Below are 17185 nucleotides of genomic sequence, written 5' to 3' on the forward strand. Positions count from 1 at the left end.
AGTTTGGGAAGGATCTTTTGGTTTGTGCTAACATATACATGGTGAAAAGCTCCCCAGTATCATATTGCGATGTCTTTTTGCTGCATCTCACCTGGCAGACCTTCCATATACAGCTACCTTTGTTTTTTAACCAGAGTTGTTGGCTTAAAAAGAAGAAACCTCCTATAATCTAGGAGGCTTCAGGTTGTCTTGCTCACGAAGATAACCGGAGGTGGAGGCACGTATCTTTTGGGTTGGTGGGGTTTTTTTGGTTGTTTTTTTTTTTTTAATTCTCCATATTTCAGGACATGCACAAAGATCCTACTTCCTTGCAGAAAGGAGAAATAGCCAAAAATGCTTTCCTTCCTTCCAGTTCTTTTAGCACTGAGCAGAAGTTCCCCTTCAGTTGTTGCACTGGGACCATGTTTTGGCTATTTCCAGGCTGTCTGAACTTTCTTCTCTATTTCCGAGCTCTCCACAGTATTGCCTGATGCTTTTGTAACATAGGGTGCCATCACTGCTCTGCGTAACCCTGCTGAAAACCATCCACAGGCTTAAATTCCTGAGCAAACTTGCAGAACCTCGTGTTCTGGATGGAGACGTGTCCTCTGTTTCTACACGCCTAGAATTAGTATTACAGCTACCTGAACCTATGGAGGAGCATAATGATTTCTCAAAAATATCTGGAGTGAAAGATAGCATTGAAACTATCAACTTCCGTGAAATTTAACTTGACCTGTATTGCCAGGAAATTGCTGACTGTGGTAAAATTCTGCAGGGCAGGAGGTGGGTGGGTGACCAGACTTTAACTTTTGGCAGTTTTATTTGCTACAAAAGTAACACTTGGTTAATTGTACCTTCAGGCTGAAGTCGCTGCTTGTTTAAGTCTCTGTTAGCTCCAGAATTGGCAGTTTTGAATTTCATAGCAACTCAGACCCAATTTATTCCTGTGCATGTACACTCTGCTGGTTCTAGCTTCTAATGCCATCTCTCAGCAAGCATGAAGCACTCATGCTGCAGAGTGCCTGCTTCTGCAGACACTAGAGAAACCAAAATCCTGCGCTTGCCTTTTGCCCTTCTTGATCTCCTTGGCTCTGTATTAGCTCAATGGCTGCAGAGTTCATGTGGAAGCCCACTGGGATGGTTCCATTGAGGGTGTTGTTGAAAGCTGTTTAATTTGAAACACGTGGTATGAAATGCCCTGCATATGATCTCCTGTTCCCATGAGATAACAGCATGTCTGAAAATTTGCTAGCTGCTTCGGGTGCGGATCAGACCAGGGAAGGTTGCAGTTGAGCCATAGTGCACATTTTTATTGCTTGGAGGTATTTTTGTTGACAGATTTATTGTCCAGCCACAGCTTTATGCAGTTAGCCTTTGGCAGTTCATTTTTCTTTATATTAAAACTGGATTGTTTCAGATATTCCAAAACAAGCCACATTTTCATAAATGAAATAGCTGTCTGGTCATTTTTCACAGGAAGAGTGTCCTGCTGAGTCGTACTTCTCACCATCTGAACTGCAGAACATGGCACTAATATGGAAGAGAAAGGATGATGGATGGGTGATGCTGGTTTGGGGATTTTAGGCTTTAACACTTATTTTCTCAGAGGCAAAGTGTGATGGCCGTGAAGCCTCAATGGTGCTGGCATGGGCTGTCCTCGGTAGCGGGGTAACAAATGCATAAGCTGTCTGCCTTGTGCCCTGAGAGAGCAATATGGGTGGGGAACCAAGGCACAGAAAGATGGAGATGGGTAAAGCTGTTAATATTCAAAACAAAACTAACCAAAAAACCCCACCCACAAGACCCACTGCAGCTAAATGTGCCAAAGATTGTGAATCCGTAGCCCTGCATCACTTCCTATGGAAGCTGGAAGAGGGGAAGGAGCCGGAGCTGGGGTTGTGTCACTGTCAGCCGTGGGCTCTGACCACTAAAACCTCCTTCCTCTCTGGGTTCCTGGTAGGGAAGATTGAGCAACTTGCTGAAAATCTTGAACCTGAAGGATACAGCACTTCAATATCGGTATGAATGAGGTCTGCTGTTCACAGCTGCAATTAGTCCACCAAGGAATGGCTTTCCATTCCTTCTGTGGGAGCGTGGTGGTGCTGACCTTGCAGAGATGCTCTTCCTCCTGAGCTTCGCACAGCCTTGGCCCTGTGTAGCATAACGTGCCTTTGTCAGCGGGGAGCCTGCAGTGCTTTCTACTTCTGAAAGTTTCATGTGTCAGCCAAGTCCAAGTGTGATCGCAGAGTTTCTCAGCAAAACTTGGCATTCCACCTCTTTGAAAGAGACTTTAAGGTGTTTGTTCTATTCACGCAGAGCATTTTGAAAGTCCTGATCTATTATTTTTGGCCATTTATGAGCAGAAGAATGGATTTTCTTGCAGAGAGTATTATGTGGCAGCTGGAGAAATACTTTAGCAGCTGCAAACTTCTTTTAAAAAGCACCATTTCCACACCAGTCTTCCAGAGGATGCAGCAGCCTTCTCAGAGGCTGTCTGCTCAGTGATACTGGATTATTCCTTGCTCTCTGGCTTAATAACTCCCATCTAAGTTGGTCAAATGTGAATCTAGAGGGTGTGTTGGGTGCGCTGAGCAAGGATGCTGTCTCTGTTCCTTTGACTTCATCGTTTGCAGCTATTGGCATCTTTTGGCTCCTTCCCTGAAGCTTGTAGGTGCTGCTGCAGGCATGGCAGTCACCTTTCCTGTGTGGTGTGTGTCGTGCAGATCGATGGGATATTCAGCCATAGATGGGGCTACACTACAAACTGAAGGAGCTGGTTCGTATTTAGGGGAGGAGAAGATGTATAACTGTATGGCTGCCTAATTAAAATGTTTTTGCTGATTGGGCTGCTGTTCCTAACAGATTCCAGTGTGATGCAGTCTGTGTGGACTTCTTGGCTTTGCAGGATTTTTTTTTTTTAATCTCTCTTTTTGTGGACATGTATCAGGAGAAACATCAGAAGAGGCAGCAGCAGACCAAACCGATCCATCCAATACCCTGTTCTGCCTGCTGCAGTGAGGAGCGTGCCTGCTGATGTGGAGGGATGTACCAGCTCTTCCGTAACACGTGTCCAGCTGTGTGGTGTTACGCTCAGAAGAAGTTGTGTGGTAGGAGAAGAAGTGATGTGAGCTGGCAATGTTTCTTCTCGGAGTCATGTTTCGGAGCATGTGTAACTTGTGTCCTACTGTTGCAGCAGATCAGCTTCAAATGCTCTGCTGGCCTCATGTCAGCCCCAGGTGTTTATCAGATCCAGCTTGTTGGTCACCATTCTAGCCTGGCTGATATATCCATGAGATAAGACTCAGTGATATCTAGGCATATTTTCCTTCAAAACTCCTTCTAAAAGTATGGAACTGTGCACATCCCACCTCAGTCATCCTCCCAGAGGAGCATTTTGTTAATACTGGAAGCGGTGGGGGCATGGAGAGCCTCTACTGGGGCAGCAAATGGACCTTTGACCATTGTATCCTGTTTTTTCTAAGTGGCAACGTTTAACGCTGTGCAGGTGTCTTGGGAAGTCAAAGGAACTGTGTCCAGACCGGGGACCTAGTAATGCATTTCCTCCCCCATAATCTCTTATGCTTCTCTGCTTTACAACCTCTTCAGTTCATCCTTCATTGTTGATAGCACGTGACATTTTGTAGAAACAGCTTCGTAACTTGTCATTAACTTTCTTCGGGAGCCAAAGGAACTTAATGGCTCTAAAGCTGCTGTTCAGAGAATGATATCACTTCATCTGGTCATGCTCAGCTGATGGTGGGTCAGCCTCATGTGCTGCCCCTTCTGTCTCCAGACCTATCCACGTGTGCAACTTCAGCCTTGGAGATAAGCTTGAGAAGCCAAATGCTTCTCAAGATTGCAGCGCAGATTCCCTGCCTCCTGCGTTCTAGCCTCGATTCACAAAATGAGATGTGCTTGTCTTCTCTTAGCAAAATCTGGTTTAATTCTGTTTTTCTAAAGAGTGAAATATAGCACTTATTTTGAGACCTGACAACACATGCAGTGTTTAGCAGCAATTGCAAGTTGAAAACAGGCCTTATGTCTTCTCAATTTGATGGGAGAGTAGCATTGTTGCCTGCAAAAATATTCCACCCTTGTTTTCCCTGCTTTGTTGTTATACTGAGGATAGAAGATTTCTTTGCAGCTCTTTGACCTTATTTCATGCCTAGTCCATGCACGCTTGTAAGTATGAATTTTGGGGCAGTGTCTGCTGGCTCTTTGATGACAGCTCAAAGGAGCACGTGTGGCCCTAAATCATTCGCTTTGCTCACTTTGTACGTGTGATCTCTAACACGCACACTCCCTCTTTCCATGTTTTTTTTTGTCTAGTTCTACATCTCTCCTCTTGCCTTGGTGCAGTCACTGCATGCACCTTGCAGCTGCTTAACCAGGAGCAGCTGAGGCTGGCTGGGAGGGCATGGAGGCAAGGGCTTTATATTCCAAAGGCTTCACTCTGCTCTTGCAACATCACCCAATCAATGTGGTTTGAAATAATACTTTGGATTTTTTTTTTTTTTTTTTGCACAAATTCCTTGGCTCGAGCACAGGGAGATCAGCGAGAAGGGAGGAACGCTTCTGAAACCCAGCAGGCAATGCCCTCTGGAAGTGTGTGTGCATTGCAAAGTCATCAGTCATTCAGTTGTTGACTCAAAGTTATTCTGGTTTTCCAGCGTGCTTGTTCCCTGCTGAGTTATAGCCACAGATGGTAAAAGTAAACTTCGCACTTTTCGGAGTGTAGTCCTTTCCCAGATTTTATTTGTTGCTGTCTTTTGTGGTTTGGTTTGACTTTTAATTTCCTTGGGGATGCTCTACAGATGGAGAAGGTAGTGCTCAAAGAGTGAATTTTGTCCTGATTTCTCAAAATTACTTCTGAGGGGAACAGTAGTGTTCATCTCTTCCTTCATGTTGTCTCTGACAGCAAGGGGATGGTTTCTTCTGGGGAGCAACACTATCTGGAGAAGAAGCTTTAGCTGGTGCTTTTCTGGGATGTAGGTGTGTGGGGTGGGTGCTCAGTGGGGTCTCTGAGTAGAAGTGGGCCGTGTGGGACTGGCTAGAAGTGTGATGGGAAGGCAGAAATAAAGCTTATTGCTTGTAATTATAAAAGGCGGTTGTTAAGTCCGCAAAAGTGATCCGCAAGTAATTGCGACTCTTGTTCTGGATGTATGGGATTGTGCTAAAGTGGAAGAGGCAAAAAAACCAACCAAACAAAAAAAACCACAAAAAAACCCAAAAAACACCACAAAACCCCCCCACCAAACCCAAAACCCTAGCTGAAGGTTCTGATATTCAGTGCAGCATCCGAAGCATCAGCTGGACTGCATTAAGGTACGACTGCATCTGATTATCCCCTCGCTGGACTTGGAAATGAGCTGTTTGCTTGTCTGCTGTCCTTACAGTCTGCGTATTGTGTTTGTCTACTTCACACTCACTCTGCAATTCGTAAAGGGATTTTTATAATTGGCTAAAGAACATTTAAAATTATTTTAAGCTTGTAAGTTTGTATTGAGCGCCTTGGGGGAGGGATTATCAGCTGGCCCTGGAGGAGACCGTGTTTAGTGAGAGGGAAAGGGGAGATGAACCTCTTGTGTCCGAGCTCAGCATGTCCCCCCGAAACGGTGCTGGCCTAATCTAGAAAGGCTGCCAGCTGCTTTGGAAGAGGTGAGAGGCATTTACTGGGATTTTGCTTTCCTCTGGAGCTGTTGCAGTCAAGTGGGACCAAAGTCAGCTGTGATGGGAAGGACTTCTGGTGCGTTAACGTGGTTGGGGATACAGAGCATCTCTGTGCACTGGGGGCAGACCGCGGTGTTAATGCAATGCTTCTAGACACTGAGTGTGATCAACATTTGATCTTACAAATATATGTAGTTCTTGGGTCAGTTGAGATTAATTCAGATTACTTTATTTGTCCTAAAAGACTGAGATTTTAACTATAATAATAATTATAGTATTTATGCATAGATACACTGCTGCTATATCTGCATTTCCAAAATGCAATGGAAGATGTTTATTCTTTGCAGGTTGGCTAGTATAACTGCAAAGGTATTAGTAAAGGTAGGAAAAAACCCCTATAATAAGAGTGTGCTCTGTGTTTGTATTCATTGCTGTTATTCTTTACTATTTTCTTTAAAACAGTAAACGCATACATTATTGCACTGCCAATTCATTCTCAGGGTCACTTCTTAGGCTGTAAAATAGTGCTTCTTGTAAGCCTTTTGCCTTAAAAAGGGACGGCAAACATAAGCTGGACTCTCTTTAAAATGCAAGATTTACCCTTAATGATGTATTTTTTCTTTTTTTTTCTTTGGGTCAGATACTGCTTGCTGAATCTCTGCCTGTGACCTGTGAACTTTACAAAAAGTGCACTTATTTCTGCATAATGTGGTGGGAATGCAGGTTGGCAAACGGTGCTTTGAGTGTCTTGGTGAGGTACCTATAGTGTCTGTGAGGGAACCCACAGTTTAAAGCAAACTTTTGTTGTCTGTCAGCAGTAAGGATCTGTCTGCTCTAGGAAAATCTCTTGTGGGCAGAGTATTTCACATCTTCCCTTGCCTTCTCCCTTGCTCCTAGTCTTGTCAACTGGAGTTTTCAATGATTAAACTACAGCATATGCTAAAAGCGGCAGCAAGAGCGTGCTAAAGGCTAAGGCAAACTTGTGGAAGTGCCTTGTAATCCAGAACAGTGGGAAAAGTATTGAAGTTATCTTGGCTGAATAACACAAATTCATATTACCAATCCCCTGCTGAAAACGCGGGGCTGCTTTCCCGAGCAGCCAAGGCCTGCGTGCCGTGTTGCGGGGGCCGCGGCTGTGTGTCGCTCGGGTCATTGTGCTGATTCTTTCAACTCCCGCTAAGGTGCACTTGGAAGAGCAAGCGATGAGCAGCGTCGGTCTGGGCTGTGCACGTGCAGTGCAAAATGGGAGAAAGACCCTGGGGAAGCTGGTGCTGGCTGGGCACCAGGCGCAGTCTCTGGTACGCAGGACTAGATGGGGCTGCTGAGCCGCCTTTCCCCACCAAGACTTCTCTTGTCAGCTCAAACTCAGAAGTATTTCCAGCTGCCAGGTGGGATGACCCAGGCGTGAATTTTTGGCTGCAGTGAGAAACCCGCTCACGCAACACGAGCGTGATGCTGTGCACGCTTGCTCCGGGGAGAAAGCCGCAGAGGAGTGCACGAGCTAAGGTCAGCGGTGGCAGTACCCTACAGCCCCTCCTGTCGGGCTCCCTGCGCTCTGGCAGAGCAGAAGGTGTAGAAATGCTCCAGCTATTTTCAACAGGCAAAATAACTCTTTTTAACTAGAATAAATAAAAGGGCAGGAAGGAGGGAACAAGTTCCTTAGGGAACTTGTAGGGTGACCAGGGATGCTGAATTTGAGGCACTGCATTTTAGTATCAAGTTTTGTCCCCATCTTTGACTCTTTGATAGTCCAGTGTGGACCTGTATATCGTGTGTCATCTGCGAAGCTTGAGGTACCTTTTTCAGGCAGGGTAGTTTTGAGACTGAAATTCTGTTACCTTCTTCAGGGCTTTAGGATCTGGAGTAAGGAGGAAAATTTGGAAACAAAAGTTTCATGGTATGAAGCATGAAAATGTTGCAGTCTGGGAATCAAAGCTAATAAATGTTATCTTGGGCTTTCTTGGAGGAAAAAAAGGCTCTTACTCAGATTCTTAAATAAACAGGCGTGGTTGGACTGGAGTTGAGAGCTCAGGGCGAAGCTTCTTGCAAGGATGGCTAAATCAGGGTCTTATGCATGTTACTGATGACTGTTGGATGTTCTTCACTATGCTATTTATACCATTCACACGCTCTTGATACAAATTGATCATTTTCTTTTTTTTTTTTTTAATAGGTGTATTGCAGTGGATCTGAAAGTGATATAAGAAAGAATTGCTCCTGGGAAGAGAAGCCTCCCTGCGAGGCCAACCCTGAAGATGTGGACGGCCATTTTATTCTTCCTGCTGAACAGGTTTTCTGTCCTGAAAGGGGGAGGAGTCCATGTAGCGCGAATAAACAGGCTTACAACTGAAAAGCAGTGCAGGCAGGCTTGTCAAAGCCCAGGAGCTTCAGGTGAGGTTCTTGTCCCTTAGCTGGAATTCCGGCTGGGTTTTCTGTGCCTTAAAGGTCTTCTCTGCTCCCCTGACAACTGTCTTTCTTAATTCCAGTTGTTTACAGGCATTTACAGTTATGGCTTCTCTGTGCAGTCCTGTGGTGCTAAATAACTTCTGACAGCTTTGGTTAAATTGAATCCAGAACAACCATTTCCCAGGGCCCTTCTAGCTTCCGTAAGAAACAGCATGCATGTGCGCTTGGTGTGCACTGGTAGCGTGCAAACGGTGTTAGGTCACTTAACTTGAAGAATGATTATTCCATGCTGCCAGATGTTTGCAAGTGAACAGTGCTGTTGTAGACAGCTGCACTGGAATGAGTAGTCTTTGCTCACTGGTATTTATGTGTGTTTTTTCTGCCTTAGAAGAAACCAGGTCTATCCTGCAACCAAGCACAGGGTTAAACAAGTCCGGGGAGATGAGAGCCTTTTGCTGTCTACCTCTGAGATGTGTTTAAAAAGCATTAAACTTCTAAATGAGTCTTTCAGAGTTGTCCTTATGAAGGACCCTATCTTATCTAGGCGCGTGTGAAAGCTTGTAGCACCTACAAACAACTGGTGATGCTGTGGTGAAGATAAGACCTTGGCTCTGGTGGATGAATGTCTGACAATCAGATTGATAGGAACATCAGAAAGATGCCTTTTTTAATGCCCAGTGGTTTCAAACCTTTGTTTTAAACATGAGACATCCCTTCATAGTGGGAAGAAAGCAGCTTTATAAACTAAGCATTTTATTTAGGAGGTAAAATATGCGTGGGTTTGTCTCCCAGGCACCAGAGCTGTGAAAACTTCAGCTTCTGCTTTTTGAGGTGGTAAACCCTAGAGAGATGACACATTCACACTGACTGTGCTGACACTTAGGGTCTGTAGCACTGCATGTTTGTCTGTTCCACCTGAGAATCTCTAAACACGGTGCACGTGTCATCTTAACCTCCTGATATCTTGATAAGGGTAGAAAAGGTGCTGTCAGCTGCCTCTTCCAGAATAAGGAATTTAGTTAGTCTGTGATCAGGGCTGGGAGATGATCTGAGTGCATGCTTCACTCCGTTGCTGACTTCAACCACTTTTTTTATACCCTTCACCTTGCTCTCTCCTGACGTGTTTTGTACAGAGCAAGCCCGGGTGAGCGTTAGCTTTCTTGGGCAGAGGGGGTTGAGCAGGAGAGTGTTAGCTTTCTTGGGCAGAGGGGGTTGAGCCTCTAGAATTAGGTGACCCATTCCATCCTTAGGAAACCACGCAAAACTGAACCCAAAACCATAAATCTTTTCAGGTTTTACGTTCTGTATTAAACCCACTGAAGCAATTTAATTCATTTTCGTTACTTGATGAACAGTCTGTTGCACTACCTGGTGTCAAGGGAGATGGAAAAGATACAAACACTTGACAGAAATGTATAGCCATGTGCAGAGAGATCATCTGGAGAGAAGGACCTGAAATGTCTTTTTTTTTTTTTTTTTTTTTTTGATTAGTTTTTTTTTTGTTTTTTGATTAGCTTTAGGTTTTAAGATCAGCTTTACTGCTCTCGTTCTCCATTCCCACCTTCCCCAAGTATATTTATTTTTGTGCTTTCTGTCATTACAGACATGAGGCCTGAGGCTTAGATGTCAGAATAGTTACACCTATGTAACTGTCAGTGAAGGAGCAGTGGTTGTTATTTTTTAAGGTATTATAGTGCTAAGTTGCAGGCCAAGGTTGCGTGGGATATCTTCATAGCTACATTGCTTGGAGAAGTGGAAAAATAACATTCCTAGCTCGTTAGGCTCTCTTCTGTAGATGTAATTTATACCCCTGCTGACATAACATCACTAACTTGGAGAAGTAGTGCAACTATCACAAAAAGAACCGCTTTTGCCAGTACACTGACATCTCAGATGCGCCCTGCAGAAAAGGGAATGGTTGCTGGTCTAGCTATTCCAGCATTGCCTTTGAATATCCACACCAGAGGCCAGGACACATAGTTAGCAAACTAACATATCACAAAAGGATTGTACCGATATCATGAGACAGTTTGACACTTCAATTACAAGCTAATAAAAGCAGCAAAACTCTCTAGGGCTGACAGCATGGGTAGTAACTCTAGCCTCCGTACGTTGTCTAATGCAATGGGTTCAAGTCTACAGATGCTGCCAGGGTAAGTGATATACGTGGCGGAGAAAGTGCCTATCTTAGCAAAGATCTGGCAATCCAGAATTCCCAGATGCCTGGTGAGCACGGTGAACCCGTGTTGGGAGGTGAGATAAGCTCATGCTCTTCCCTTTGCATCCCCAGCCATATTCAGAGCTCTCCCAAGTTTCTTCTATAGTGGCCAGTCTAGGGCTGGAGGGGAACATCTTGGCCATCTGAGCAGTCTGGCTCTGAGAACGGAGCTGCTTGGCCATACTTCTGGGCTATCTTGCATGCTCTGGGGAAAATAAAGGGAAAACATGACATGGCTGCAAGAGCAAATATTCTTGCTCCCTGCTTCCACAATACATCTGCTTACCTGGCTTCTGCTTGCCTTTGGGCATCTGCGATTTCTTTCCAGTAACAGCAGGCTTAAAAATGAAATAAACCAGTTTGATAGGGCAAGACCTTGGCATCTGCCTACACGGTTTCCTTTTAAAATAGCTCTGAAGAGCTTTTGTTGTCCTTCCACTTTCTTTTTCTTTTTTTCTTTCTTTTTTTTTTTTCTTCTTCTGTCTCCTAATTGGAAGTGAGCAAAAAGGAGCCTATCTTGCAGTGGACACATCAGCTGGAGCCTCAGTCTGGAGTTGCATCAAAGGGAGTGCTAGTCAGTCCAGGTTGATAGAGGTATCTGGTTGTCCTGAGGAGCAGCAGGGAAATCATGAGCAGCTGGATACCATCCCGATGGCAGCAGAAACCAGGGTGCTTTAACCATGCTGTGACCTTGACCTTTCTGAACTGACCAACTTAAATATGTAGCCAATGCAAGATCTGCTGCTGACTTTTTGTTTTCCCCTTCCCAAGAAGTGAGAAATGGCATGATTTACAGTAGTGGATGGTCTGCGTTTCTCCACTAGCATGGCTTATTGAGCGAGGGACGGGAGGTGGGGTTGGGAATCAGGGCACATCCAAACAGGCTTTCATTTCTGAGGAGTGGGTTTTAATTTCTTGAAGGGCTGCTGCTGTATCTCCTACTCTGTGTGACTGTTGAAGCTTTTCATTTACTTTTTAAGTACCATTTTTTAAAGGCTTTGAATGGTTTCAGTCACTTTCTTAACATTTTATCAAAGTCAGTAAAATTCCACCTTTGCTAGTTTCTTTAGGGCTGTCAAAACAGACTGCAGTTGTTGGTACAGGGATTTGTCCAAGTTCATAAATTTTCCACAAGCCCTTTTAATAACTGTGGTAACGTAAATGTTTTTTTATGACAAGTTCAAGCTTCCCATAGCCTTAATCCTCAGTGATGGTAACTCTCTTTGTAGATAAGAGCTTTAAATATAGCCATATGTGCCACATAGGCATGTTCTTTGCCTTTTCTCACACTTCTAACAAAACACAGAAATTAATTTCTCCTACTAGACACTTAAGTTCCCTTTAATCCACTGATGGGTGGTCAGTTGGGCACACATCTGCTTCATCCCAACACACTGAGCACTCTGTTATCTTCTTCTGTGTTTTTTTTTTTTGTTACAGCACGTGTCCCAGACATTAATTTTGTGCTACTGTGATATTACATAAAATCACAGCATAATTTCGGCAGGAAGGGACCTTTTGAAGGTCTCTGGTCCGTACCCGACTTAGATCTGGCTGTTCAAGACCTGATGGAGAGCGTACCACCTCTCTGGCCCCCAGCCCACTGTTTGAGTGCCCTCGTGGTGGAAACTAATTTTTTCCCTTGGTGTTGAGTTGGGATTTCCTCTAAATCATCTGCTTCAGCCCCTCAGACATCTAGTAGTCTCCCGTGGACTCGCTCCAGGATGTCAGTACTGCTCCTGTATGCTGGAGAGCCCAAAACTGGGTGCAGTGTTTGAGATGTCCCCTCAGCGCTGGTCAGAGGAGCTTCACTCCTTCCCTCAGAGCTTGGTTATGTGTATGTAGACACGCCACCAGAAGGAAGCTAGTGAGTTCGAAGGGATGCCAGGAGGGACAGTTCCTGCTGTGATGAGTTTATTTAGCTTGTGTTGGGATTTGACTTACTAAAAGACGATTTCTGTGATGGGTCCCATGGCTAATGGTATCACTCTTCAGCAAATGAAGAGTAAATTTCTGTGTAACTCCAAGAACTGAGATGAGAGCTGTCTCCCATGGGTGAGGAGATGGGTGTCTTCCCAGTTTTGGCTCACTTTTTTTTTTTTCCTCATTAAGGCACCTAGGTGAATGCTGTCATTTACATGGGTCCAAACTGTAGTGCGCTCTCTTTGGGTGGGTGAATTGCTGCTGTTAGGAGATGCTGGTGCCAGCAGACAAGCAGGTAGGTAGGCTGCAGCTGCTATATTGATTTCATTGGCTTTCCAGTTACTTTCACTAAGGCTGAGTCAGGACCCTTTAAGGCCAGACCTTCCAGCTATCGGTTTGGGTTTCTTTTAATTCTTTAATTACAGCCATGAAGCAGCGTGTTCAGTACGCTGTGCCTAACAGCCCACGTTCTCTGCTGTTTTCAGGTAACAACCACTGTAACTGGTCTGTGCCCTACCAGAATCGCTGCATCCTCTTGCAGTGTCACCAGCTGAGTGTGTGCCAGAATGCTGGAGAAGAAGACATCAAAGATCTGCTTGGAGGTAACACCATGCTTCAGGCTCCTGAAAATGGTCCTTTTGCTTTAAATGCCTATGCTTAGACCTTGACTGGCTTTCAGCTGAGGGAAATGGGTTGTGAGGTGCCTGCAGGATGATTCTGTAGGTAAAGTCGGTTCACTGGAAGAACTGTTTCACTGGCCTGCAAGGGCTCTGGCACTTACATGTGCATGGTGTGTCTCTGAGTAGCTTTTGCAACTGTCACTGAGTTACAGTGTGTCACCATGTTGAAGACATCATTCATTCAAGCCGTTTGCACTCCACACGCTGTCCTTTGGAAAATAAAGGCATAACAGATGTATTTGTATTTTTTAAGAGAACGGAAAATGTCTTGGCATTGTTTTTTCTGAGATTGCCAGGATTTTGTGCGAGAGGCAGCAGGCTGCTTCTATAATCAGAGCAGCCTTAGCAGCAATTGCTTATGGTGACTTTCCAGTGCCAGGGTCTTCAATTTTAATTAAGTGACACAATAACAAAACGGAGCTTGTTGCTAACTGGGGAATCAATCTTCTAAAGTATGTTACAAGAGTTCTCTGCACCCAAATTTAAAAAAAAAAAAAGAAAGTTTGTTCATGGTTCTTCTGGGTTGGCAAAGGTTTCTCTGCAACGTAGCAACGAGACCTTTGATAAGCAGATGGGATTTATGTCACTATAAATCTAGATCACTAGTTGTGAAGGAAATTCTCCTGAAGTATGAAGGTATAAGTGGAAATTTCCACTCAGTTTTGAGAGGTGAAAATTCTGAATCTAAGCACGAAGGCTTTGTCGATGCTGTGTAACTTTGAAAGCATGAGTCGTCTTCTCAGGAGCTGGCATTTGTAACGCTGCTGCTGTTGCTAATGTGCTTCTGTGTTGTAGCTCTGTACTTCATTACCCTCCTTTTGTGGAATTAATTCCCTGGTTGGGCAAATGCCAGAGGTCTGTGGCAAAAAAACAACAGCAACAACAAAAAAACCCAAAATACCCCCCAAAGGGATTATGTGCAATAAAGGCAGGGGTCTGAGTTTTCATGTTCTCGCTGATTTCAGGACTGATTTATTCCAGTTGTACTACGTGTACTGCAGAATACGTGTTCTGGTTTGCATGTTGGGGGTGTGAGGTCAGATTTGAACTTGAGAGTTTTATTCTTATGAAACTCATCGGTTTTGTCTTTTTGAAGAAATTGTCAGTGGGAAAAGGGAAACAGTCCTGTTTCACCACCAAAGCTATCCACAGAAAAAGGAGAGGATGGTGAATGCACGGGTTGACCGACGCAACGTGCAAAACCTGTTTTTCTTCACTGCTCAGACTCATGAGATTGGGGTTGAGACTGAAAATGTAACAACAAATGCAAGCAAAACAATCGCAAGCAATGCTACCACCACCACAGCGACCACGACCACAGCGACCACCACTACTGCCACAGCCGTTACAACAAACGTTATAAACGCAACTGTCCTCACTACAGCTAACGAAACAACTGCCAAAGCCCCACACGCCCCTGGAGGTTCTGGTCTCCTTGCTGAAGCCACGTCAGCCACTGCCTCTTCTCCCACTTCTGGTAATGTCCCTGCTTCCACTTCCAGCCATGTCACCAAGCTTGTGACCACTACCGCAAAATCAGGAAATAGTAGCTCTGTCTCAGTATTGTCCCCCACTTCTACTTCTGCTCCCCTCACTGTCATTTCTGAAGCAGGTACTCAAACGCCTCAAACCGAGCAGTTTAACCCAGCTGCCACCACCACCAGCTCTCCCCGCTCTAGTAGCTCTGTTGGAGCTGGCCTGAAGGCACTGAGCAAAACACTGACCACTCTCATCCCACGGGATGCAGGAGCATCTTCCACTGCTTCCACTCATGCCATGGCACTCACCCCCTTGGAGACTTCACGCTCTGCGAATCCAAGGCCTCTCGTTACGTTGCTGTATGGAGATCTAGAGCCAGAAGCAAGTACAGCCACAACACCCTTGAGTAAATCAACTTCTCTTCTGGGCTCTACAAGAGGTGCCACAGTTTTAACTACTGCCTCTACAGCAGAAACTACAACTGGACATGGGATAAAGTCAACATCTCACGTTTTTTCAACAACCACGGCTCCAGCAGATGCACCCAAAACAACAGCTTCGGGCCTTGCAGAAACTCAGGACACGGACAATGAGTATCTTCTCATTGCTGCTGAGCCCCTGACTCAGTACTTGGTGGATGAAAGTTTGCTTCTTGCAGTGCTTTTAGTTGGTACAGTTTTTTTCATAACTGTTATAGTTCTTTTCCTTATGCAGGCCTATGAGAGCTACAAGAAGAAGGATTACACCCAAGTGGATTACCTGATCAATGGAATGTATTTGGACTCGGAGATGTGAAAGGGTGGGGATAAAACAGTGGGCAGAGAGATGGAGAGGAGATTGAAAGCCTGCCTGACTTGTTTTTCTTTCCTATTTGCCTATAACACAAACTGAAAGTGCTTCCAAATTTACTTCTGGTGCAATTGAGAAGAAATGCCATGTACTGTATTAAGAAAAAAAAAATATTTTTTATTCAACTGTGCAACAGGTTGCTGTATTTAAAAAAAAAAAAAAGTCATTTTTAAAACTTCCATAATGCACAATAGCTTTGGCCATTATTTTCTCGTTGCAAAACAAACCTAACAAAGGGTAAGCCATCATCCTCAGAAAATGCTGTGGCGCTTTTTCAACTGTTTACAGTGCAAGTTCCTTGCGTTTCATTTGTTTCACGTGTGCTCCTCTGAAAACAGAGCAAAGGACGCTCTCACCTTTTGTGAAGTGCTCTGAAATCGCCAGATGAGAAGTGTGGAGTATTGCTGCAACAGGGAACTTTTCATCCAGTGTGTGTCATGTTTCAGTATGCTTCTTGCTTGTAAAGAGGTCTGTTTAACCAGGCATTGTAAACTCTGTTTACTGCTAACCCAAGATATCTTTTCACTACGGAGTGGATTACTGTGCCTCTGCACTTAAATGATCTTATTTTTGTATTCATTTAATAAATGGGGCCCTGGAAGGGCATATCTTGTTGCATTTCTGTTTTCATTCCTGTCCCTGCCAGTTCAGAAGCAGGCAAGTGGGCTTTTGGGGCGTAAGCAAATTAGCTCTACTTCAATATTGCAAGTATGGGGGCTTTGAAGACCTCACTGGCAGTCTGGACATGTCACAGAAGATGCTGATCATCTTCCAGGGTACTGCTGCTGTAATTTCAGAGCTTGTTATCTTTCATGCATAGAGCATCAGGCTCTGTTTTGGTTTTTGTTTTGCATTGAGGACCAGCTCAGCGTTGCTAGTAATATGGAAACCTTATTGCACGTGCAGTTGCAGCTCATCTCCTAAGATCTGCAGCTGAGAGAGTGAGTAGAAAACACTTGATTTTCAGCAAGTATTCTTCAGTGATTAATGCATCTTATTTGAATGACACATACATACCAGTAGCAAAATACTGGATCAAGGTGCATTGTATTTTTTTTTTAACCAGATTGATAGCTTGTCTCTCACTTCAAATTAGTTGGCTCTTCTTTAATCCTGCTTGCACATAATCTTGAGGCTGATAATAGGCAAAAGTCAGAATTTGAGCTGTTGAGTTTTGGTTTGGTTATTTATCCAAATTCTTTGGCTCTTTAGAATTTGGAGGGAGTCTTTATCCTGGAAGAGGTTACTTTGTAGACTTCGTGTTCATCATCAAGCTGAAAGGGCTATGAAAACAGCTGCAAATAGCACAAGCAACAGCAGAGGCAAGGGGTTGTTTGAAAGAAATGGGCGGGAGGTAGTTTCCTGAATCTTACCCAATACAAATTTTGAGGACAAAATTTCAGCAAGTAGAGTATCTTGAGGAAAAGAAAGAGATTGCTTTGGAAGTGAGATGACTTGATCGTCAATGTCAGGTTGCATTTTGTAGTGCTTTCGCAGGGACTGCATCTGCATGCCAGTAGGTTAGAGCATCTCTCAGGGTAAAAGGATAGTGTGGTTTTGGGAGTCTCCCTCCTTAGAAGGCTTGAACTATAACCCACAAAATTCAATGTTTCCTGGAGGGGAGGAAAGAGTTTGAGGGACTGAATTTATCGTATTTTAAGGTTATTTTTAATTGGTTTCCCCTCAGCAGAAGGGAACTGAACCCTGATTTCTGCCATCTTCCAGGAGCCGCCTGTGTGCAGTATCTATGCGACAAGGTGCTGGGAACATCCCCCAGCATAGCTGGGGAGTTGCACCCTGTTGTGCTTGGGACCGTTCGCCTCTGAGCACAACTGTTCTGAGCTGTTAGCAGATGTCAGGCAGATGCTGCTTTACAACCACGAAGTCCAGAGACTTATCTTTACGTAGGGATCTCAGGTTTCACCTTAATTGCAGGTGAGTCAGTAACCACAGACCTAAGCATGTGGTCTTCGAGCTC

General features: G+C 44.4%; 1 protein-coding gene across 1 annotated transcript; it reads left to right on the plus strand.

The window, feature by feature from the left end:
• The first annotated feature begins 7907 nt into the window (after positions 1–7907).
• LOC104070843 (chromosome unknown open reading frame, human C11orf24) lies at positions 7908–15817 on the plus strand. The gene is made up of 3 exons (XM_009575928.1): positions 7908–8043; positions 12685–12801; positions 13976–15817. The coding sequence occupies exons 1-3, from the start codon at positions 7908–7910 to the stop codon at positions 15151–15153; spliced, it is 1431 nt and encodes a 476-aa protein (XP_009574223.1). The 3' UTR covers positions 15154–15817.
• Positions 15818–17185: the final 1368 nt, after the last annotated feature.

Source organism: Fulmarus glacialis, unplaced genomic scaffold (assembly GCF_000690835.1).
Source record: "Fulmarus glacialis isolate BGI_N327 unplaced genomic scaffold, ASM69083v1 scaffold43764, whole genome shotgun sequence".
In the NCBI taxonomy this organism is placed as follows: domain Eukaryota; kingdom Metazoa; phylum Chordata; class Aves; order Procellariiformes; family Procellariidae; genus Fulmarus; species Fulmarus glacialis.

Coding starts and splice junctions, on each gene's coding strand:
- LOC104070843 (XM_009575928.1), top strand. CDS start 7,908: ATGTGGACGGCCATTTTATTCTTCCTGCTGAACAGGTTTTCTGTCCTG. Junction 8,044..12,684: donor TCAAAGCCCAGGAGCTTCAG/GTGAGGTTCTTG, acceptor TGCTGTTTTCAG/GTAACAACCACTGTAACTGG. Junction 12,802..13,975: donor CATCAAAGATCTGCTTGGAG/GTAACACCATGC, acceptor GTCTTTTTGAAG/AAATTGTCAGTGGGAAAAGG.